Here is a 25,521-nt window from a genome sequence, read left to right on the forward strand (position 1 = left end):
GTAATGGAGGAGCCAGAGGCTGGCCCTAGTTCTGCTGGAGCAGAGTCTATGGCCCCTCCAGAGGTTCAGCAGTCAAGTTTGCCTGGTGCCGAGGCTGTGGACATGGAGGAGGATCTGGGCAGTGTGCCTACCTTCAATGAGCGTCGAGCAGAAAGAGAGGGCCTTCGAAGATCTCGGAGGCTTTTTCAGAAGCGTCTTCGTAATCAGGCACAGCTGAAGGCCAGCTCCTTGCCTTCTTAAGCACCTGGAGCATGTGTGGTTCTTTGCCAGTGGATATCTGACTCTTTTAGGGGAAAGACTCTGTCTCTGGCTCCTTGGCTTCTTGTCTTGACTACCCGGAAACCTTGACCTTGGACTGCTTCATCGATCTGCCTATCTGTTACCCTGAACCTCGGACTGTCTGACAATTCTTTTGGTAATCCCTTTTGGTAAAGCTACTGCAACTCTCTAGGACTGTGTAGCTTACACTGACTTTGCTGTGCTGGGAGGGGGTTGTTTGTTTGAGAACTAGCTGCCTTATCAGCCCTTTGGCTGCTTTCCTGGACAGATTGCCCCTCCAAGAAAGACTGGAACTACTAGATAACAGTGCCCCCAAGTCCCGTCCCAGAGAGGCGACAGAGAAGGATATTATGATCAATGGTATTGAAAGCCACTGAGAGATACTACCCGTGTCCAATTCCCTGCATAGGTCATCCATCAAGGCGGTCAAAACTGTCTCCATCCCATAGCCAGGTCTGAAGCCAGATTGAAAAGGATCTAGATAATCAGTTTCATCCTGAAGCTGGGAGGCTTGATGTATCTGATGGACTGGAGTCCATGAAAGTTTATGCTAGAAAATTCCTTCTCTCAGTCTCAAAGGTGCTACAGGTTTCTTTTATATATTTTTATGAATTAACATAGGCTTGGTAACAAGTTTTCATGTCCTTGATGACACCAAGCTCCTGCCATTAATATTGCAGATAACTAAGTGTCACTTCATTTCCTCCCTAATTACTTGCTAGGCTACATGCATCCTCAGCATAGCACAACTTTCTACTTTGAGTAAAAAAACACACACCGTAATTTCTTGACAGCAGTTATAAGCAAAAAACATTTAAGAAGCTGGCTGGCTAGAAACTTTCTGTGTTCCTTTGATAGCTTTTTCCTTTTGCAGTTAGACTTGTTTTATGCAGCTATTTTAGGTTCATGGTAACATGGGAAAATGCCATGGGAGCTGAAAACTACATGCACAAACCAGAATACAGGATTGTAATAATTCCCAAGATTGGAGACCATTCTTTTGGATTCTTAGTTTTTGCAAGAACTGCTATAGTTCTGTATTTCGGATATACAGTGGGCCCTTGATACTCACTGAAGTTTGCTTCCAGGAGTGCCCCCACCACCTGTGGACACCAAAATTCATGGATCCTTAAGTCCCATTAAATGCAATGGTGTAGTAAAATGGTACCCCTTATATAAAATGTCAAAATAAAAGTTAGCTTTTTAGAATTTATATATTTTTAAAAAAATATTTTCAATATATGGACAAGAAATCCATGGATATGTACTCTACTGTGATTCATACAATACATTCCTATCTAATCTTAGGCTGGTTGCACTAGCAGGCAGAGTGAAACAGCTGTCTCAGTTAGCAGATACTGGGGTGCAGGGTCTGTCCCATATACTCTAACCTGGGTTTCTGACTTTCAGTGTGATGATGGACACTGTCCCATTGGCAGCATTTGGAATGAATCTGTGTGTGTGTGTGTGTGTGTGATGTTTTATCCTTTGCCTCGTCCAGCAGAATGTCTTGTAGCAACCTGAGGCATACAAATTACTGTGACTGCAAGGATGAAATTGACCAGTGCTGCAGGATATGCTAGCTGGTAGTAAAAGGCTTTGAATAAAAAAAATGTTGAGGTCATTTTAATGACTTGTAGCCACTACCACTTTTGTCTGTTTCTTTTCAAATAATCCAGGGAGAAACCAAAGTCCTCAAGTTGAAAAATCTGCGACCCCAAGACTATGCCAGTTACACATGTCAGGTGTCTGTTAGAAATGTGTGTGGCATTCCTGATAAATCCATCACCTTTGAGCTTACCAACACAACAGGTATGTCAAGCAATTTTAGCAGATAATATCATTAAGAAATATATGTCACTAAGGAGAGTGAATATAAGTTAGCTTTGCTTACTCCCACATTTGGTGTTTTGTTGGAGGGAAGGTTTGAACTTTAGGTTCTTTCTCAAAAATATATAGTCTGAGAATTTTGACAAATTCTTCAGAAATGAGCAAAAACAAAGTTGCCACTCAAATTCAGTAGGTATAGCTCTTCCCATCATAATGAGGAACATGTTATACCTATGTACCATATGTGTATGAAAAATGGGAGGTCTGTTGGGAAAAAAGATGAACAACTATAATTCAGAATTTAACACAAACATGTAGGATTTAAACACAGATTTAGGGGCAGTACAGACAGGAGGCTCCGTGCCACCCCTGTAAGCCCCGAGTCTGTGCTGCAGCATCCCTATGCTGCAGCACAGACACGCTGTAAAAAAAACCCGCCTAGAGCAGCTTCTTTTTTTGCAACACCAGAAGCAGGAAGGGGCGTTGCCATGATGCCACCTCCTGCCAGCGACATCTGGTTACTGTACGGTGGCGACATCATGGCAGCCCCTATATGGATGGGAGGCCGCCATGATGCCTCCACCGTTATGTGCTAGGGTTCCAGAACGTGTGGATGCTGGTGCTCCAGAACCCTAGTATCAGTGGCGACATGCCACTTTTGGCTCATCTGTCCCGGGCCTCTGTATTCAAAACACTTGGCCTAGGGGTCATTCCCACTGCAATTTTGACCAAATCAGTATTCGAGCTATATGACCCTAGTTCCCATTTGAAATTGATCCCAACCCTTATTTGATCGATTTCAGTGGTGATAAAGCACAGCAAATGCAAAAAAACACCTCTCGATCTTTCCTGACATTACTTTCAAAGTGCTTCTTTTGTGAAGAATCGATTCCAAAGAGTATTCAGCAAGTGGGAACTATAGATCGGAATTGATTCTTTCTGGAGTGGGAAGGATGAATGGCAGAAGGGGTGAAAGATGTCACACACACCTGTGCTGCCTTTTTGATTTTTTTAAAAAAGTTAATCGATAAATTGATCGTTTGATTTGGCAATTACTTGCAAAGACAAGTAATTGCCAAATCAGTCTATCAAAGTTGCGACCAATTTATTTTTTTTAAAAAAACCCAAAAGGCACACCATTTTGCCTTGCCTTGCCTTCCTCTCCTCCTCCTCCTCTTCCTTTTCCCCAGGACCTTCACCCTTACTTGTCTCCCTCTTCTCCTCCTCCTCTTGTTCTTCCTCACTGCCCCCCCCCCCCCCCCCCCCCTCCCTCTCTTCCTGGTTCCCCGGCCCCTCCCTGGACAAGTGTCCTGGGCAGGGGGTCCCCCCCCCCCCCCCCCCCCTCTCCCCCCCCCCTCTTTTTCCTCCCCCCCCCCCCCCCCCCCCCGTCCCTTGCCTTCCTCTCTTCCTGGTTCCCCGGCGCCTCCATGGACAAGTGTCCTGGGCAAGGGGCACAGCAGCAGCCCAAAATCATGCCTGGCCAAGTGGCTGCATGTGGGGGAGCTCTGCTGCCATGGCTGCTGGACCCAAACATGGTGCTTCAGCCAGTCAGCTGATCGGCACTGTCCAGGAAAGCAGCCAAATGGCTGATAAGCCAGCTAGTTCTTAAACAAACAAACCCCCAGATAGCAGAGTCAGTGCAAGCAACACAGTCTTGGAGATTCAAAGCAGTATCAGTAGAAGGATTACCAAAAGAGTTGTCAGATGGTCTGAGATTTAAGGTATCAGATAGGCAGGTCGATAAGGCAGTTCAAGGTCAAGATTTCCGGACAATCAAGATAGTCAGCAGTCTAGGAAACAAAGATTTGTTCCAAGGAGCCAGAGACAAAGTCTTTCCTATGGAAAAGGCAAATAACCACTGGCAAAGGCATGCTCCAGCTGCCTAAATAGGCAAACAGCAGGCCTTCAGGTGTGTCTGGTCACAAATGTGCTTCTGATAAAGCCTCTGTGATCTTCAAAGGCCCTCTATTGGCTCGATGCTCCCTGAAGGTAGGCACACTTCCCAGATCCTCCTCTATGTCCACAGCTTCGACCCCAGGTAGACTTGACTGCTGAACCTCTGGAGGGGCCACAGATTCTGCTCCAGCAGAGCTAGGGCCAGCCTCAGGATCATCAATTACGTCCCAGGGGCTCTGGCTCATCCTCTGAGTCCTTCAAGTCGTCCTCCAGGCTGGGCATGACAGGCACCCTCGAAAAGGAGGAGGGAGAGGCATGGAGGAGCCTGTCCGGCAGGTGTTGAGAGATTGTCCAATCCTGAGGGTGCCCTCCTCACTGTTCCCCAGCCGCCTTCATGGCCGTGCTGCCCTTGTGCCTCTTCAGTCCCCCTCCTCCTTCCAAGGGGCTCTCCTTCCTTGCTTTGCCATCCAAGCCAGCACCGAGGCTGCGGGAGATGGGTTTGTTGGGCTTGGCGGAGGCTGTGCTCCCTAACTGGAGGGGGAGTGGGAGAGGAAGGGAAGAATGCCCCAGCCCTGACAGCGCCCCCAGGGCTGGGCCCAGAAGGGGGCTCCCCAACACCGGAGCAGGGAGGGAGACAAGGGGTCCATGGCCACCCTCTGTCTCTTAGCCAGGTTCAGCGGAAGAGAGGGAGGGACTCTCGGCCCCTGGGATCCTCCAGTAGCTCTTCTCTGCCACTGCCTTCCTGCCAAAGCATCCCTCCTTCAGGGGAGCCTCCTTCACTCTCCACCTCCTCCTTCTCCTTCTTCCCCACCACAAGCATGGCACCCTCCTCGGACCTGCCTACTCTGTGTCTGCTTCAGATAGTAAATACTGCCTTTTACACACACATACACACACACATTAGAAACTAGAGAAATGCCCTGGAAATGCAGGGAGGAAACCCACTGGTAAACCACAGAGGAAGGGAGGCAGGGATGTCAAGGGAAACCCACCTCCAGACCTAGGTCCTCCTTCTCCAGGACAAGCCCTCCATTTCGCCCCCGCCCCCCAGGCTTGTAGGTCCAGGCTGCTTACATCATAATGATTGACATGTCTTCTGAAATGGGACAGCTAGTGGAAACTACAACCGAGTCACAAAATAAAGCAATTTAATAGGGGTAAGAAAGAAACCACTTCATAGTATGAATGAGGGTCCTTTTGGAATCCAATTCCAAAAGGCAGTGAGAGCGAATCAGGATTGGCTTCAAACTACAAGTGGGAATGACCCCCTAGAAAATATATCAGTTTCTTTCATCTTGAAAATCAAGATATTTGTGAGTTGAGGTTAATTATTCTCAGAAACAGATTGAAATTAAAGTCTCATCCAGTTTACTCATAGAATCATAGAATCGTAGAGTTGGAAGAGACCATTAGGGCCATCCAGTCCAACCCCCTGCCATGCAGGAAATCCAAATCAAAGCATCCCTGACAGATGGCCATCCAGCCTCTGTTTAAAGACCTCCAAGGAAGGAGACTCTATCACCTTCCGAGGAAGTGCATTCCACTGTCGAACAGCCCTTACTGTCAGGAAGTTCCTCCTAATGTTCAGATGGAATCTCTTTTCCTGTAGCTTGCATCCATTGCTCCGGGTCCTGTTTTCTGGAGCAGTAGAAAACAAGCTTGCTCCCTCTTCAACATGACATCCTTTCAAATATTTAAACAGGGCTATCATATCGCCTCTTAACCTTCTTTTCTCCAGGCTAAACATCCCCAGCTCCCTAAGTCGTTCCTCATAGGGCATGGTTTCCAGACCCTTCACCATTTTTGTCGCCCTCCTTTGGACACGCTCCAGTTTCTCAATGTCCTTTCTGAATTGTGGTGCCCAGAACTGGACACAATATTCTAGGTGGGGCCTGACCAGAGCAGAATACAGTGGCACTATTACTTCTCTTGATCTAGACACTATACTTCTATTGATGCAGCCTAAAATAGCATTGGCCTTTTTAGCTGCCGCATCACACTGTTCACTCATGTTCAACTTGTAGTCTACTCACAGGATATGAATCCCATTCATCAAAGTTTTGACCCCATGAAATAAAGCTATAGCAGGGAAATGACACATTAATGAGAAGGATTTCAGATATCTAGGTGAACCCAGTCTATGAAAATGTTATATGAAAAACTGATTACAGTTAAAACTTCCACATGTTTGTATGCACAGGATCACTTCAGAAAGTGAATTTTGAGCCAAAGTTGTAATTCAGAATTATTGCCAGGTAAATCAACTGGTACCTGTTGATCTGGGTGGAGAGTTAAAGAGGGCATGTTGAAAAGTATTTTCTATCAAAATACTAATCTCTGAACACATTTAATCTAAAAATACTTTTTAAAAAACATTCTGATAACTTTAATAACTTTTTGAACCAGAAATCCTGCAAATGGCTAAATTTCAATTCATTTGTGAAGCCAGGAAGTGCTTATCATATCAATTCATATCAGAATTCCTAAACATCTGTATCCTTAGGTATTGTTAACCTGGTTCTCCATATGGGGACATATGTATCTTAAATCAAAATTGAATACAGTATACAGTATCTGTATAGGGCAGATGCTTCCTCAAAATCAGCTGTGTTTTCATATAAAACACTGATGGACAGAACATAGCCCACAGGATACACATATGTCACTGTCTGTTCTGGCAGCCTCAACAGGGCCAAATCAGCTATGTTTTCATTTAAAACACCTGTGGACCAAATGTAGCTGACAGGATACACATGTGCCACTGTCTGTTCTGGAAGCCTGAACAAGGCCTCTGCCAGTGAATTTGGCACAGCAGCAAATAGTAACAATGACCTTTAAAATAAGCTATGTGGGGAGTGTGTTCCTTGTTCTTAAGCTAAATAGCATTTCAGGAATCGTCCCCAAAGACAAATTACTTGAAAATAAGACTCCCATCTGAAAAGAAAATCTCTTTTTTATGTTTTAATCCACCATCCACAAGTTTTAATCCCTATCCACAATAAGAAATCATATTTTCCAATGGAATACCTACCCCATTGCTGACTGTTCTGGGTGGCTAAATGCATTACTCTGTTCTGTAAAGGAGGGTGTTTTGTCTCTTTTTAAGAGACAAATCTTGAATCTTGTACAATTTAGCATGTGTACCCTAAATCATTTCCTAGCTTCCAGCTCACTATCCAGCAGTTTATCCCAAGATGTCATTTTCCTCGCCAATACCAGAAGTGAGATCATCTGAAAGAAGGTGTCAGATCGGGGTGGAAGGCTACAGGGAGATACACTGTGTGAAATTTAACATTCCCACATATCTGCTCTTTTTACTCTTAAAACCTAAAGTTTCTTCTGTTATTATGCATGTGTTGGAGATAGAGAAGATTTCAACAAATGTTTCAGCCGTGATCTTAGGAGTTGCATACAGCAGAATTAAAGCAGTGTGACATCACTTTAACTGCCATGACTGTGTTTTACAGAATCCTGGGATTTGTAGTTTCGTGAGGTATTCAACTTGGTCTGTCGGAGAGCTCTGGTGCCTCACCAAACTACAAACCTTGAGATTCTGGAGGATAGAGTCATGGCAGTTAAAGTGGTATTAAACTGCTTGAATTCTGCAGACACTCATATGCAAGTTTTGACATCTTTAAGAAGGGGTGTCTGACAGATGGATGGGTGGAGAGATTGGTATCCCAAAGATGCAAATTCCTTTGCTTTGGAAGAAACAAAGCAAGAAAAGAATTTCAGTTCATTTTAAACATTATATAATTTTTCTGTATTAAAAAATATTAATCATGGATTCTCTTAAAACACACTGGTGGTATTTTTCTTCTTCTCAGTTTTAATGCAGAATGAAGACTTGGCCTATGAACCATAGGGAATCATTCCCCTCTCCCATGAATTCTGAAATGTTGTCATGATGAGTAGGCTGGAATTGAGAGCCTTGTACATGCAGCACATGTGCTTCAGCAGTGAACTGTAGCCCTTGGGGAATAAATGGCTGGTGTGAGGCTTTAGGATAAATGGCAGAAGGCTTTAGGAGCAATGCAGGATAACAAACTGAACATGTTAACAAGACAGTGTTGTATTTGTAGGTATAAAAAGGCCAATGCCAGTGTATTTAAAAAACATCCTACCCAAGACAGAAGAAGTACTTCTGGGCAAAGCAGTAGTTGGAACTTAGGTGCCATGTTTAGTTTTGATCTTTCTTGCAAAACAACAATAACAAAATTTGATAAGGATTCATAAGAGGGAAACTACAAAGATGGGGGAGGATATGTTGGTGTAGAAAAAGATTTTTAAAATAAGCATTAAAAACAGCAAAAAAAAAAAAAATGTAGCCAGGGCCAGTTCTACTGTTAAGGTAGAATGAGATGGCTGCCTTGGCAGCAGATTTTAGATGTCATGAAATGGCAGAAAATTGTCAATTAATTTGTTATTTACTTTTAAAAAAAAACTTCTGGAGATGGAGAGAGACACTTGAAGGATCCCCCCCCCCCATATGTGCCAAAATAATCTGTTTTGGATGCTGTTTTGGTGTGGGATGCTATTTGCTGCTTTGCCTTAGGCATCTGCATTATTATTGTTAGGAATAAACATGACAGATTAGACCAAACACTTTTCTAGTCCAGTATTCCGTTCCCACAAGATGCATCTGCACTGCAGAAATAATCCATGTTGATACCACTTTAACTGCCATGGCTCAGTGCTATGGAATTCTGGAAATTGTAATTTTGTGTGACATTTAGCCTTCTCTGTCAGAGAACTCTGGTGCCACAACAAACTACAATTCCCAGAATTCCATAGTACTCAGCCATGATAGTTAAAGTGTCAACCTGGATTATTTCTGCAGTGCACCTCTGCATGTCTCTCTTTACTTGCCAGTGTCTGGGGCTGTTCCTTGTAATGGCTGAGAGACTGAACTGTGAACTAGCAGCTTCTTGGCAAATCTAGACATGGAGCATTAGAAGAATTTTCCTGACTCTAAGAACAGTTCATAACTAAGAAGTTATAAAACTATGCTTGGATAGACATTGCAATATAGAATATCTTGCTCTAAAGTAAAGTAAAGCCTCTTATTCATACCAGTTAACTATGTCAGAAATATCTATCAACATCTGTTCTGTACTTATAAGCACCAAAGAAGAGGTGAGGAATGTGCAGCCTTCCATATGTTGGTCTGAGGGATGTTGATCACCCAACACACTCTGGATGACCACACATCCCCCCTGCCTTCACTAAAGCCATGACCAGGGAGAAGCCTCCTCTACAATTTCTTCTGGATGATCAGTCCAAGAACTACCAGAGATTAAACCATTAGAATCACAATCTCATCTATTAACATTGAATGGTGAGGTGACTCACTTTTGGCACCTTTAAAATCTCCTGCCTGTAAAACCAAATAAGAGTGTCTGTTCAGGAATGTGTCAGACTCCTTAAGACACTTAGTCCTTCCTCAGTCTTCTGTTATTCCAGGTACTGTCATATCCTGGAAGCCAAGCAAGGTCAGCCCTGGTTAGTACTTAGATGGGAAACCACCAACAAATACCAGGTGCTTTAGGCTATTTTTCAGAGGAAGACACTGGCAAAACCACCTCTGAATATTCCTTGGCCAAGAAAACTCAATTAAATTAATGGGGTTGCAATAGGTCAACAGGCAACTTGAAGTCATACACACACACCACACACACAAACACACACAGAGTTAGCCACTAATGCAGTCAGCTACTGTCCAGGGCATTGCTACAGCCTCAAAGGACAGCAGGAGATGTTGCTTCCCTCCCTCCCTGGCTCATGATTTCAGAGAAGTTAAGCATCATAGGCAGAGATTTCTCCTGCAGTTGTACTGCAGCAAATTGGACTTCAAAGGGAATTGAAAGCGACTCTTTGTTTTTATTGGTCTCCCCCTTTCCATAGCTGACTTTGCCAGCAAGTTTTCTGAGCTGAGAACAAAAGGAATCGCCACAGGTTACAAATAAATGAGATTCATCTCCTGCATAACAATGCCTGCATATTGTTAGCCTCCATCCACTAGCTGTGGGGTGGGGAGGGGAAGGATGTGACTATAGGTGGGCACCCAAGCTCAGCCTGGATGTTGTGCCATCTAGCCAGTGCTCAGTTGCCTGGAGAGGTGCTGCTGGCACTTTTACAAGGAGCAGGTGGCAGTTTTACAGGTTCCTTTCCTTCCAGTCATACATATAAACAAGCTGCCCCAAGGCAGCGCCAGTCCCATCAGGTCACATTTTCCAACATTACCGAGAAAAATAAAATAAAATGTTGTTGCTCAGCAGGATTTTAGCTATTAAGGCTGCAAAGCTGACATAAAATAAAAAAGCATAATTCTGAATTGTACTTTTTGTACAGAGCTTCAGAGACTTTTCCCCTTTTCATAGCGAGGCCCATTATGTCAAGAAAAATAGTACTTTTGAGCCTGCTCAAGGGCAAAAGATGACGGCTTCACATTGCAGCAATAAACTGTATCCTCTTCCATGCTGGTCTTCAGAAATGGAGGTCACCTGTAGCTAATGATGTGTGAGGAATCTGATTTCAGACTAAGGTCTGACAAACAAATTTTGGTCCATGCTTCCTGGTCTGTCCAGAGGACAGATACAGTTGATGCCTCACCTTAGTCCTCACCTTGACAGGTGGCTCCAGGCACATCCAAACAAAAGTATGTTTGAAAAGCATGCACAAAAACTGCACATTTCCACTGTGTGCAAAACTGTAAATTATTTATTCGATTCATATCATTCCAAATGGGCTCTAAAGTGGCTTTTAAAGTAGATTTTAATCAGTCATGGTGGTGATAGGAATGCATTCAAGCAGTACATACAGTTTTAAAGATAAATCCAAGTATACATATTGGGGGAGAAAATAGACAAAAAGAGGGACAGAGTTTGCCCTCTAAATGGAGGCTGGGTCAGTGGATGGAACCAGGCATGTTCCAGATACGGATGTGGGACAGGAAAAGTCCACAGAGACAGACTTCACATATCTGTACATTCCAAAGGTGGAAAGGCATTTCTTTATTGAACCTGAGAAAACAGAGAGCAAAAGGTTCAATAGAAAGCAGGAGAGATCTGTACTTATTTATGGGACTCAAGACAGCTCCCGATATAACACTTATGAATATTCATGATTCACAATGAAAAAAGGGAGTGTCCAGTTTAGAATGCCATACCTTGTTATATCTGAAGAGGAACATTCATTTCAACAGCCAAATAATGTTCCAGTCATCGTAGAGTATGTTCTTAATAGACAGTGTGAGCAAGTGGCCTCCCCATACTTTCAGAAAGCTGTTCAATTTGTTTGATTTGTGTGCAGTCCCAGAGCTCAGAAAAGTTGTTTGTTTCAACTGTAGTTCCCAGAATCCCCTGTCACTAGCCCAGGAGTTGTAGTCCAAACTCTGTGCTAATAATAACAAAATGTTGCCTGAGTGGCTTCTAGTAAATGAAAAATAATTACATTCAGAAATTTACTAAGTAGATTTGTGGCTGAAAAGAAATTGAGAGAAGTGGTTCACTTGCAGTTGCCTGCAAAATTGACCAGCAAACGGGGAGCACTGCTCTGTGAAGCATCCAAGTAGGACAGTCACTTTGGATGTGTTAAAACAACGGTGGCTGTAAAATATGTACATTGGTGCCCCTTTATGGAAAGGAGAGAACACCCTCCCACTTTTTATTTGCAGAAGCTGTAACTCAGACATTCAAGGCAAACCCAGAGCAGCTCATTAACACAGGGTCCAAGGAGAGGAGATGGCAGAAATAATGATGTCATTAAATCAAGCTTTATGAATATGTAACAGCATCTTATTTTGCATTATTACGGGCTGTTACTTAAAACATGCTCTCAGTTTTTGTACCAATGACTATTGCTTTTCTGAGCTCTGTTTGGCATCTATGATGGCCTTGCAAGAAGTCTTAAAGGGCCTTTGAGAGATTAGACAAAAAACACAGAGAAAAGTCTTTTGGATTTGTGTCTAGGGATGTGGGAAAGAAAAGCAATTAATCAGAAGGGTCAAGATTAAGCATTCTAAAGCAGAGGAGCTGCCCATTCATACTATGACTCCTTACATAAAAAGGAAGGCTCCGGGATTTATGAATGAGGTTAGAGATGAGTATTTGGTATGTACACAGGGCAAATAGATGGTCCTGAGAGGTTAACACCAGTTGCTGGGAAGCAGTGGAAAAGGAGGATATAGACAAGCTGAAAAGAAGCCTGCTCTTTCATTGCTAGGATCTGAGCTAGCAAGACAGCCAAGTCCACAAGGAGAGAGCTTTTGATACTACACGTCTGCTTTGAGAAGCCAAATGAAATATATGGATTTAAAAAGGGCCATTTTGCCACAAAATGTGGCTGGAAACATCTGATTCCCTCTGCCCTTACAATGAAAAATAACAAAGGGGTGGCAGCAGCATGAAGCCTGAAAGCTTAAGGTTGCTCATGCTTAGAATCTTAAGTTGGAAGGAATCACAAGAGCTATCTATTCCAAACCTTTGCCATGCAGGAATACACAGCTAAAACAATCCCAAAAGATAGTCATCCAACCTCTGTTCAAAGATCTCCAAAAGAAAGCTATTCCACCACCCTATAAGGCAATCTGTTCCTCTGTCAGACAGCCTTTATGATCAAGTTCTTCCTAATGGTTAGGTGGAATCTCTTTTCTTGTAAGAAGAAAAATGATTTCTTTTCAATTTATTAAGGTGAATTTAGATTGGCATCATGTTTGAATGCAGCCTATGTCTGTTCAGAATTGAACCAAACATGCACCACCATTTAATTATATGGTGCATGATGAGCCATGGTTGTTCTAATCTGTGGATAGCTAGTCCACCAATACAGTGGCCCAACTGTGCCACCTTTTCCCACTTGGACTTTTTCTAGATGCGTTTCATAGAATCATAGAATCGTAGAGTTGGAAGAGACCACTAGGGCCATCCAGTCCAACCCCCTGCCATGCAGGAAATCCAAATCAAAGCATCCCTAACAGATGGCCATCCAGCCTCTGTTTAAAGACCTCCAAGGAAGGAGACTCTATCACCCTCCGAGGGAGTGCATTCCACTGTCGAACAGCCCTTAGTGTCAGGAAGTTCCTCCTAATGTTCAGGTGGAATCTCTTTTCCTGTAGCTTGCATCCATTGGCCATTATCAGATGAGTCTGGAACTGGGGCTCTTCTGCACTGGGCGGTTCGAATTCACGTTATTTCGCACAATACCATCATACCAGCATTCGAATGGCCCAATCCGAACTTACGTGAATGCGCGAGCTGCCGAACTGAATGCGTACTGGGTCCTCTTTTTGGAGCGTGTTGGCCAGTGCGCTGATAAGGGGATTGGCAATATCCTGGATTGGGGCTCTGTTCGATCTCAGTGCGAATGGGTCTGGTGTGACTACCCAGTCCTGAATTCCATCGCAAGACCCCCAAATTCCAATTTTAACTTCCAGTGGGTCTTTCCTCTTGCCGGTTCCAGGGAAGAGGGGGGGGGGGGGGGGGGCGGTTCCAGCGGCCTCCTCCTCCTCCTCCCGGCTTGGGAGCCAGCATAAGCTGCATCCCAGCAGGGAAGAGGCGCAGGGGCCGCTGGAATCGTGGTTCCAGCAGCCTCCTCCTCCTCCTCCCGGCTTGGGAGCCAGCATAGGCTACCTCTCAAGCCGGGAGGAGGAGGAGGAGGCCGTTGGAACGGCGGCGATCGCCGCGATTCTAGCGGCCCCGCGCCTGTTCCCTGCTGGGATGCAGCCTATGCTGGCTCCCAAGCCGGGAGGAGGAGGAGGAAAAAAGCATCCCCATTTACTTAGATGGCCATCCACCCCTTTGACAGCCCGCTGGAACTGCGCCTCCCCCCCCCCCCCCCCAGAATACATATTCACACACTCACACACACACACACGTAGAACCGGGCATTGCTAATTTGTTGCAAGGGAAGGTCATGGTAACGTTAAAACCAAGCAGGAATGTAGAGAGGAAACAGAGAGGAATGTAGAGAGGGCACGTTGTATCGCGATTGTTAATGTGCATGAGCTGGCTCTCCAGCTGTTTACCGGGCTGTCATGACGTGACCTCCCCTTTCACCCCGGAAACGTTTAAGGTCGCAACCCATGCAGGGCACCACTGAGCATGTGCGAGGCGGCCGATACGAATCGGCCAATCCTCATGTGGCTAAACATTCTGCACTGAATGCACTTCGCGCGAATGCGTATTGGCCAATTTGAATCCTGCCAATTCGGAGGGGCTCCCAGGTATGATGGTATTGTGCGAAATAACGTGAATTCGAACCGCCCAGTGCTGAAGACCCCCAGTTCCAGACTCATCTGATAAGGGCCATTGTTCCGGGTCCTGTTCTCTGGAGCAGCAGAAAACAAGCTTGCTCCCTCCTCAATATGACATCCTTTCAAATATTTAAACAGGGCTATCATATCACCTCTTAACCTTCTTTTCTTTTTTGATTGTATTTCTCATCATTTGCAACCAGCATGGGCACTGCTGGCTAGGTGTGATGGGAGCTGTATTTTAACTTTTGAATAGTGCCCACTTGGGGAAGGCACAATGCTTAGAATTTTGAAGAACACCTTTTTTATAACAACTCCTGGCCACTGGAAATTGTGGTTCAAAAAGTAGCTTTATGAAGGTCTATAGGATCTGACCAGATGGCATTGCACTTCAGCTCTCAGCATCCTTCATCATGGGCTATCCTGGTGAGGGCTGCTCAGACTTGCAATCTACCACTGTCTGAGAGTTGCTGTGAGTTGCAATCTACAAGATTCTCTCAGCCCTGCTTTATTTGACAGAGGCAACATCCTGGAAAAATGACAGTGACCTATTCTTGCTTCATATTCAAGCACTAATGTAAAAACTGTTCTTCTGTTGGGTTACGTGCATGCTATAATGAGACTCTACTAAATGGCAGGTATGAGTGAGTTCGCTGAGGCATGTTTCAGATTGCCCTGTTAACCATCCAATCTTCTCACCACCACCCAAATCACAAATAGGAGAATTCAGATCATTTTCCCAAGTCTTCATAGGAGTTAACAAAAGCCCCTTCTACCCCACACAATTAAAGCAGTTTGATGCCATATTAACTAGTATAGCTGTCTCCCACTGAATCCTGGAATTTTTAGTTTGAGGAGTTGCCAGGCTAAATATGTTTTTATGTGTTTTCAAATCATGTCTGACTTATGGTGACTCTAAGGCGAACCTATCATGGGGTTTTCTTGGAAAGATTTGTTCAGTGGAGGTTTGTTATTGCCATTCCCTGAGGCTGAGAGAGTGTGACCTTGCCCAAGGTCACCCAGTGGGATTCATGGCCAAGCTGGAAATTGAACCCTGGTCTCCAGGGTTGTAGTCCAGCACTCAAATCACTATGCCACACTGGCTCTCCCTGGGCTAAATACTCCTCCCTAAACTCTAAATCTCCCTAAATTCCATATGATAGAACCATGGATATTAAAGTGGAATCATAGTTCTATAACTGTGTGGTTCAAAAGGGGTCAAAATTGCTTTTTGGTATCTACAGATGTGCTCCTGTCCAGCCCCATCGCCTTGAAATCTGTTCTCATTTATCTTTTTAATAGGCATAATTAGAGAACCAATGGCGCTTTATAGAGCACCCAAAAAGGGTGCTCTGCTGGCGCCTGTGTTTGCTGTGCCAGGGAACCGCAGCAGACAAACAACGCAATTCCCTGGTGCAGCAAAAAGAACCCGCAAAATGCAGGTTCTTTTTGCAACTCGGTTATGACACCGCAAGGCGCCTCAGCCAACCCCTAGGACGTACTGGTGGCGTGGCAAAGGCCCATGTAGAACGGGCCAATAGCAGATGCATGCTACCAAGAAACTAATGTGTCCCCCCACCTCACTCTCCATCTCTCTGAAATGCTGAACAATTCTCCCAGGGGCTGATGTAGTTGCAGTACTACACATGAGAATTACATCTCCATGGAACACACTACCTTGGAGGATGGTGGGATCTTCTTCAGAGGTTTTTAAACAGAGGCTGAATGGCCATGTGTTGGGAGTGCTTTGATTGTGTATTCCTGCATGGCAGAATGATGTTGGGCTGGATGGCCTTTGTGATGTCTTCCAATACTATGTTTCTGTGACTCTATTGTCCACCCACCTCCTTTTGTTGTTCTGTGCCTTCAAATCATTTCCAACATATGGTGACCCTAAAATGAATTTACCATGCATGGGGTTTTCTTGGCAAGATTAGTCAGAGGAGGATTGCCATTGCCTTCCCCTGAGGTTGAGAGCATGTGTCCCAAGGTCACCCAGTGGGTTTTATGGCTGAGCTGGAAATTGAATCTTGGTCTCCAAAATTGTAGTCCAACCCTCAAACTACTACTCCATGGTGGCTCCAGTCTCCTTAAGTACACTGCTAATCAGTATGCTGGAATATCATGGAAGAGAGGGCTGTGCCTATGTGGCAAGTTTTGGCATACCTGGGTTTTTGTGGGTTTTTTGGGCTATATGGCCATGTTCTATAATATTTTTGCCAGCCACAGATGCTGGTGAAACGTCAGGAAGAAAATATTATAGAACATGGCCACATAGCCTGAAAAACCCACAAAAAACCATGGATGCCGGCCATGAAAGCCTTCGACTTTACTTTGGCATACCTGTTAAAAGTGAAGGGAAGTCAGGAAAGTGTAGCTAGGAGAGGTGCTGTTGAGAAGTGCTTCTGGAGATAGGAATGGGAGAGGAAATTCTTCTCTGGTTCAGATTTTGATTTGAATTGGAAAAATGTTTAGGAGCTTAAATGCTTCCCTCTCATCTAGTGTGACTGACATTCATTTCCCTGCCTAGCTTGGGTGAATTTTGCTATTGGGTACATCCCTACTCAGCTAAACCTAGAGGTACTGTTTCCCAGAAAGTATAGTCCCATCCTTGAGCAATGAAGCTAAAGGGATTCTAGGAGGCATTATTAGCCTGGAATCCTACAGTTGCAAGGGTGATGGCAGCCTTTTGCTCTGCAAACTGATCAAGGAAATCTTTTGACGGATTACAGTAAAGAATGTTTCCATTTTCTAACCCAGAAATGATGATACTGTGCTGGTTGTTTTTACTGGTTTCAAAATATTTTTAGAGTATTTTGGTTTGGTTTGTCTTTTTAAATTAGCTGTCTCTTGTTTTAAATGTTTTTATCCATTGTGTGCTCCCTCGGGCAGGCTAAGATGTGTTACATAAATGCAATAAATAAATAAAGTGTTGCTATCATTTATTTATTTATTTATATGCCACTCTTTAAAAAACAATACAATTAAAAACATAGAAAAGTGATACATTAAAACAGAATTAAATTGTTAGAATGCTAAAATAGATTACTTATTAAAAGAATAAATGTACAGTTAAAAGGATAACATTTTAAAACACTTAAAATGATACAACCCTAGTCCTTTAAGAACATTGTTTTAAAAAGACTGCCTGCCTGAGAAGGTTTTAACCTGCTGGCAGAAGGAGGGAGCCATTCTGATCTCCCTGGGCAGGGGGTTCCAGAGTCAAGGGGCAGCCACTGAGAAGGCCATCTCTCGCGTCCCCACCATCTGTGCTTGTGATGGTGGTGGGACAGAAGAAGGGCCTCTTCAGATGATCTCAGGGCCTGGGCCGGATCATACCAGGTGATAAGGTCTGCCAAATATCATAGACCTGAGCCATATAGAAACAAACTGGCAGCCAATGGAGCTGTTAACTTCCCCCGTTAACAACCTGGCTGCAGCTCTTTGGATCAGCTGAAGTTTCCAAATGCTCTTCAAAGGCAGCCCCATGTAGAGACCGTTACAGTAGTCTAAATGGGATGTAACCACCGAGCCCAGAGCCAGCATCTCAAGGAATGGGCGCAGCTGGCGCACAAGCTTTAAATTTGCAAAAGCACTCCTGGTCACTGCAGAGACCTGGGCCTCCAGGTTCAAAGCTGAGTCCAAGAGTACCCCCAAATTGCGAACCTGTGTCTTCAGAGGGAGTGTAACCCCATCTAACACAGGCTGGATCCCTATTCTCTGATCTGCCTTCCAACTAACCAGGAGCACCTCTGTCTTGTCCGGATTAAGGAGCTTATCGCATTAACAAAGAAGCAATTTTAACCTCTTCCAGCTTAAATTCAGGATCCTTGATGCCCCCAGACATTATATCTAAATCGCCACCAATTTAGCCATGATGTCACCGCCTGGAGGCATCCCAGATTAAAGCCTTGCTCAGACAGCACTCTTTCGAAGTCAGGGAGCTTCCAACTTCAAAAATTGGCCAGCTGAGTGAGGCTTCAACCCGGGATGCATCCGGGCAGTGGCATCTTGGCTATATCGGTGGTGATTTAAGTATGATAATATCCGGGGGTATCCTGGATCCTGAATTCAAGCTGGAAGAGGTAAGATGGCTTATTTGTTAATGCAATAAGCTCTTAAATTTCAACTTGTTTGCCGTCATCCAGTTCATTACTGATGACAGACCCTGGTTTAGAACCAGGACAGCCTCTTTGGATTGAGGTGGAAAGGAGTAATAGAATTGAGTGTCATCGGCTTATTGATGACACCACATCCCAAATCTCTGCACGACCTCTCCCAGCAGTTTCATATATATGTTGAATAGCATAGGGAACAACACAGAACCCTGAGGGACCTCACAGTCCAATGGCCAGGAGGTCGAGCAGGAGTCCCCCAGCACCACCTTCTGAGTTCGCCCCTCCAGGAAGGAACAGAGCCATTGTAAAACAATACCTCCAAGCCTCATCCCAGAGAGGATACCATCCAGAAGGATACCATGATCAATGGTACCGAAAGCCGGTCTGGTAGAGGTCCAGTAGAACCAACAGGGACACACTCTCCCGTCTGGTTCCCTGCGTAGGTAAGTCATCCACCAAGGTGCCCAAGGTTGTCTCTGTTCATAGTCAGGTCTGAAACCAGATTGAAATGGATCTAGAAACCCCTGGAGTTGGGAAGCAGCAATGTAGTTAAGAAATACTACATTAGATCTACAAGTCTAACTCATTCCTTCAGTAGCCTAGCTTTTCCCTAAAAATTAAAAAAAAAAAAAAAACACCCGCCAAGTTGTTATAACAGACATGAAATTGGAGAAATGTTCTGGACTGCAGTACTCAGAATCCACAGGCAATATAGCTACTGGCTAGGATAGCTAAGGAATTCTGAAAGTTATATTAAAAAAGTAACAATCCTAAGATGTATCGCTAACTATGTTAACTCATGCCTTCTGAAATTTAACTTGTATGTCTTTTCCCCACCCCTACCCACTTTCTCATCCAGCACCACCCTCCTTAAAGTTATCTGTGAACGAAACCTTGGTGGTGAACCCAGGAGATAACATCACTATACAGTGTTCATTAACTGGTGGAGACCCTTTGCCCCAGGTAGTCTGGTCCCACTCACCAAGCCCCATGCCCCGCAACAGTCTGATTCAAGGGGGCAATCTCACTATCTGGAGTATCCGTGTGGAAGACTCAGGGTACTACAACTGCACTGCAATCAACAATGTGGGAAATCCAGCCAAGAAGACGGTGAATCTTTTGGTGCGATGTACGTCATTCTGTGGACTAAGTTCGGGATAAGTCTGGGTGCTCTGCATTCTTGTTTTTAGTTTTGGAATACATGTAAAACTGGGATTTTGAGATATTGGAGGTATTGTCTAAATTTGTCTTATATATATGGTTGATTACTAGCTCACCACAGAATTGACTCTAAGTCCTTTTACTGTTTGTATTCTATTCTGTCAAGGACACACATTTTTTTAAGGTTAGGTACTTAACACATAACTTTACTTATGTTTCTTCAGTGACTAATTTTAAATCATTCTTCTAGTATTCTTCTCTGTTCCTTATTCATGCCCTGATCTCTTCAAACAGTTGCATCTCTCTCAAACTAGCAACTCAGTTTGCCATATTCCATTTTATCAAAGGCCAAACTAGGCAGTATCGTAAATGTGAGCATGCATTTAATGTTTTTTTTAATATTAAAAATAACAGCTATCCCTTATTGGATCAAGACCATTATATGCAGTACAGTAATCAGTCCATTTCTCCTGCACTGTAACCCCAATGAAAAGTGCACCCCACCCCCCAGCCACCAGCTGCTGTTGGTTCCAGAAGGGAAATCACCATGAAAGAAAGCACATTAAAAGCATGTATGCATTTCACATATTGCCTTGCATGGCCTAAAAGACATTGTAGCTTTTAGTGTTTTTGTTCACTGACTTAGTATCCATGTTTCTTCTAGCCATGAGGAATGCTACATTCCAGATAACTCCTGATGTGATCAAAGAAAGTGAAACCATCCAGCTTGGGCAGGATCTCAAGCTCTCTTGCCATGTGGATGCTGTCCCACAAGAGAAGGTTTTCTACTTCTGGTACAAGAATGGGAAGCTGGCCAAGCTATCAGACCGACTAGTTATCATCAGGAATGATCCAGAACTTCCACCAGTGACAAGCAGCCTGGAGATAATTGACCTCCGCTTCACTGACTATGGCACATACCTGTGTGTGGCTTCTTTCCAAGGGGCACCTATTCCTGATCTCAGTGTTGAAGTGAACATTTCTTCTGAAACTGGTGAGCTTTTCTCATATACAGTGGGGTAGTAAATTTTGAAAGACAGACACTTATCATGATAGCCATGCTCCCCTATTAATGAACAAATTCCAGCAGTTTCCAACTCCACCAGGAGGAGGTAATTTCTAAAGCTAAGATGTTTTAACTGTCCATTCAAAACCAAGTCACCACACAAGACTTTAGATTATAACAGGATAGTTTACAATTATTGTTGCTTGGGTAAAGTCCATTTTTATCGTAGCTACTTTGACTATTACATAGGGAATAGGGTATGGCAGGTGATGTCATTGTCTTCTTTAATTAAGAAATCCCAGCATTCCAACTTTCCAAAGCCCTAGTCATACCGCACCATTGTTTCTATGGCTTCTTTGATTATCAAAAAGCTGCCTGAGGGCAGAGTACACATTTGAGTTAAATTAAAGGTAACTTCTCATCAACAGCTAACTTCTCATCAACAGCTTGCTTAGAAACACAGTCTAAACAGCAGGACTGCTCATTTTGTTGATCCTGAGCTTTAATCCTGAATGGGAGGGACTAGAATTGAAGGACATGCTACTGTGCAGTTGCTTCCTCCCAATTTCAGATTTAATGAAAAAATATCTTAAAGAAGATTACCATCTAATGTAGATGCAAAGATGACAGATAATAATAATAATAATAATAATAATAATAATAAAGATTTATTTCTAGCCCACCCTATCACAGAGAAAATACATCAAAGTTACAATAAAATCCAAGAAGAAAACAATCCCTATACCCACCCTCCATTCCCAAAGCTAAAACAGGATTGAACAGTCATAGTATAAAAGTATTAAAAACAGTAAAAACATTAAAACATTCAACTAGAATTTGGAGGAAAATAAGCAGATGAGGAGGCATTTTTCATAATCATGTTCACACAGGGCAAACATGCCTTACACCGCAAAGGGCGTTTACTTTTGCTGCCAATGGAGACAGAATTTTTTAACCTGGCTTTTACTGCCTCTGTCCTCAGCCCTCACATATTGTAGGAGGGGTGGTCCCTTTGTCTGCATCAACTTTCCTCAAGACCAATGTAAACACCATCTTAAGTGAACATCTCAAACAAGATGCAGGTCTGTGACTCTGACACTGTGATCTTTCTTCTTCTGTATGATTTTTAGCATCTTTGTCAGGTGAAGAACCTTATGAAGTTCAAAAGCTAGAATAATGTATTTTGTGTCTTTTGGTTGGCCAAATAAATAAAACAATCACTGCAATATATATTTTCTGCATTTTGTTGTGTGGCCAACACGGTTCCTACTCTCAGTGTGGGGAAAGTATGGGGTAGAGCACATACACCTGGCATTGTACCAAGCCACACTGAAGCCATATATGAGAGAAGACCTCAGAAACATCTCTGTATATGGAACAATTGCAGGCCAGGGAAAAGGGATTAGTCTAACCAATGCAGATTGGTTCAGAGAAAGAGGGGGTAAAGAGACTTTTCTCTGGTTTAAAACTCTGCCTGCTCTTGGAAATGCTGGCTAAGATCCAAACTACACATGACATTCAGTGTGTCTATAGAATTACATCTGATTTTTAATAAGAATAGAATAGGGCAACATGAGGGCCAGGTTCATGAAGAGGAGAGTGTTAACCCTTCCATCCCTAGTCAGATTCTCAACAAAAATCTTTTTTCCTGGCCCGGGGGGGGGGGGGGGAAGACTAGTAGCAGTGTGCATGTATGGTATATGTGTGTGTGTTCACACACCTTCAAGTCACCTGACAACTTTAGGTGACTTCCATAAATTCCATGGGATTTTCTTAGGCAAGGAATATTCAGAGTTGGTCTTGCCAGTTTCTTTCTCTAAAATATAGTTTACAGCATTTGATGTTTATTGGTATTCTCCCATCCAAATGCTAACCAAGGTTCAGCCTGTTTAGTATTCCAAGATCAGATGGGATCTGGTGCCCCTAGGATGTTTAGGCCCCATATGTATGGTAGGCAACATTAAACCTCTCTTGCAGATGCAATGTGGTCCAAATGACCACCCCATGTACTTATTAATTTAGGGGAGGAAACTGATTCCTTTCTGACACATATAATGTCATGTCTAGTTTGACTGTAACAGTCACAGTGTTTGGGTAGTTGTAGAAAAGAGAATTTTTCCAGAACTGTCGCCTTAAAGACTATGGGAATTATGGCTGCATTCCCAAGATACTATAGTTGGCCCTTGGAACTTGTGGGGGATCTGTACCAGACCCTCCCCCCCCCATGAGTTCCAAATATTGCGCATATTCAAGCCCCATAGGCTTGAATGGAGTGTGTGCATGTGGGGGGCGCGCCATGGGCGCACACCCCATTGCCATTAATAGCCGTCACCCCTTAATGGATTGCCAAGTCCCCAGATCTCAAGTCCAGGGACTTGTGGGGGGGGACAACTGTACTTCCAAACAAAGACCCTTGGAACATCCTCTCCTTTCTTTTACCACAGGAAAATTCAAAAAGGTAGAGTGCCAGAAGGCAGAATGGTCAAAGGATAGGATGCCATCTTATCCTTTTTTCAGCAAGAAATATTTAACCATAGTGTTTCCTACATCTTGATTACAAAACTGTAATCAGTAAAATTGGTGTGCATCTAAAAAATGCATTGTCAAAGCAAAGATTCTAGAGCAGATCATGAAACAGTCTGTAAGCATCTAGAAAGGAATACCATGCTCCTGCATTCCAACGGGTTGGACTGAATGCCCCTTGCGGTCTCTTCCGACTGCATGATTCTTTGAGATTGTGATCATGGTATCTTGTGCTCTTGGTATTGTCACCATAACAGTACCCTGGATCAACCTCTACACTAAATGACCAATTGTGCTGTACCATATGTATATCCAGTTCCAGTTTGGGATGATGGCAACATGCCAGATATTCCCCAAAGAAGCTCTGAGAATGACCAGCATATAAGATACCACTAGAGGCACCCCATGCTGCAATCTACCCTTTCTTGTATATGTAGTAGGAGGATGTGGTAGGTAAAGGTAAAGATATTCCCCGTTGACAAGATTGTCAAGTCATGTCCAGCCATAGGGGGTGGTGCTTATCTCCGTTACTAAGCCAAAGAGCCAGCATTGTCAGAGACTACTCTGGGATCATGAGGCCAGTATGATTGTACAGAACACTGTTTTCCTTCTCACCAGAGTGGTACCTATTTATGTACTTTCCTTTGCAAGCTTTCAAAGTGCTAGGTTGGCAGAAGTTTGGACTAGTGACAGGAGCTCACCTCATCCTGCGGCACCTGGGCCTCAAACTGCCAACCTGCCAATCTTGCAGTCAACAGAGTCGGCCACCACATCCCTATACAAACCTTTTGCTACTTTTTAAATTGTAATTACATTGAACCATTGGATTATGTTGGATCTTTCTCCTTGTGACTATTGGTTCAGAGTGCCAAACCAGGAAGATGGAAACTGTTCTGCATTCTTTGGTTCTGTGGTCTAAGCAAAAGTGATGCCACAGTTTATCAAGATAGCCAACCATAATGGGAGGCCTTGCAGAGCTGGCTTCAATTAAAACTCTTCAAATGCAATTTGCACATTTTCCACATAAGGAAAATTGTCTCCTGCCAGGTGAATGTTTGCTAGCAGTACTGAGGTGTGAGGGTGCAGTTCTGTCTTCACACTGTAATGGAGAGGATCTAATGAGATTCCACAGCCCACGGGAGGCCTGTAAATTGAAAATACACCTTCTTATTACCTAACAAGGAAGCTGCTGGACATGTCAGCTGCCAGAGCCACCTAAATAAGCTCTTAAAATGGCTATGTACTTGTGTGTGGGTGTATGTGTGTGAGAGATTATAATCCTCACACTTTTCCTCAGCCCTCTTTGCATATATGGGTCACCCTGAACCATTGCTAGACAGTGCAGCCTAAAATGACTTCAGAACTTTCAGTTTAATCTGAGAGGAATAATAAAAAACCCACATGCTGTGGAAGCCTAAGTGTACATGAAAATATGTGAAGAGAGCAAGCTGGAAGAACGAGATATTCAAGAAGTAAAAGAAGAACATTGCTTTCTGTAATGCCAGGTGCTCCATCCCTGAGCTTTGGTAAGACCAAATCTTTGGCAGAGGTAAAGGGTCTAGGTAGTAAAGGTAGCATTAGGACTGGGCCAGGGTTCATGTTTCATATGACAATATTTTAATCCATCTACCGAGGTGAAAGGCCAGATGCAAGCACTTGAACTTATACTGGTAAGTGAAAGCAATTAGGAAGTACCCATCCAATCAAGGATGACAACCAAGTTCCAATTATGTAGCAGGTATGATACCAGGTCAGAGCTGGCTATACTCTTAGATAGAATGATGTGACTACTTAAGGCAGCAGATGTTCTTCCTGAACTTTCTGACTTCTAGCCATTCCTCATGAACCCCTAGGTAATTTCCCTTCATTGTCAGATCTAGGTATATCATACAAACTGTGCTGGGCTCCTTAAACTAGCCTGCTTCCTTGGGTATGATGGAGGACGCTATCCCGCTACCAACATTGAATTAAAATTTGGTTTCCAGTCAGCCAGCTTTTATACATAGACAGGGGAAGAGAAATCATCCTGTCCTTTGCTTTAAACAGCAAAATATCTTTGGCTAGCCCTGTCTCTGCTAGCTGGGTTGGATGAGCACTACCTTATCTGAACCAAGTCTTCACCAAATGGAAGCAAACTCATTTTTTATATAGATATGCCCTAAGGTATCTGTGGGCCCTATGTAACATAGAAAGGAGCAGGGGAAGAGGTCCCCTCCTGAGGTGAGATTCCCATTGCTCCATCTATGAGCCTCCCCTGGAGACCAAGGCCTGAATCCTATTGATTAGTCCCAGCTGGAGGAGACTAATTCAATCAACTGTTGAATGAAGAGCCAATACAGTACATAGGTAAATACCACTGACTCAGTGAGTCTGCTCTAGCTTGGATTAACAATAGGATTCAGATCCAAGTTCATTAAATGAAGGCTGAAGTAGAAGAGTATGTTTAGCTTGGAGAA

At 43.7% G+C, this 25,521-nt stretch overlaps 1 protein-coding gene across 2 annotated transcripts in view; it reads left to right on the forward strand.

The window, feature by feature from the left end:
• MDGA1 (MAM domain containing glycosylphosphatidylinositol anchor 1) overlaps positions 1–25,521 on the forward strand; it is a 410,329-nt gene that overhangs the window by 185,313 nt on the left and 199,495 nt on the right. For both annotated transcript variants that reach the window (XM_042445010.1, XM_042445011.1), the window contains exons 5-7: positions 1,959–2,091; positions 19,235–19,504; positions 20,201–20,530. In XM_042445010.1, the coding sequence (XP_042300944.1) occupies positions 1,959–2,091; positions 19,235–19,504; positions 20,201–20,530 (733 nt within the window). The remainder of the gene's footprint in view (positions 1–1,958; positions 2,092–19,234; positions 19,505–20,200; positions 20,531–25,521) is intronic.

Source organism: Sceloporus undulatus, chromosome 1 (genome assembly GCF_019175285.1).
Source record: "Sceloporus undulatus isolate JIND9_A2432 ecotype Alabama chromosome 1, SceUnd_v1.1, whole genome shotgun sequence".
Classification (NCBI taxonomy): Eukaryota; Metazoa; Chordata; class Lepidosauria; order Squamata; family Phrynosomatidae; genus Sceloporus; species Sceloporus undulatus.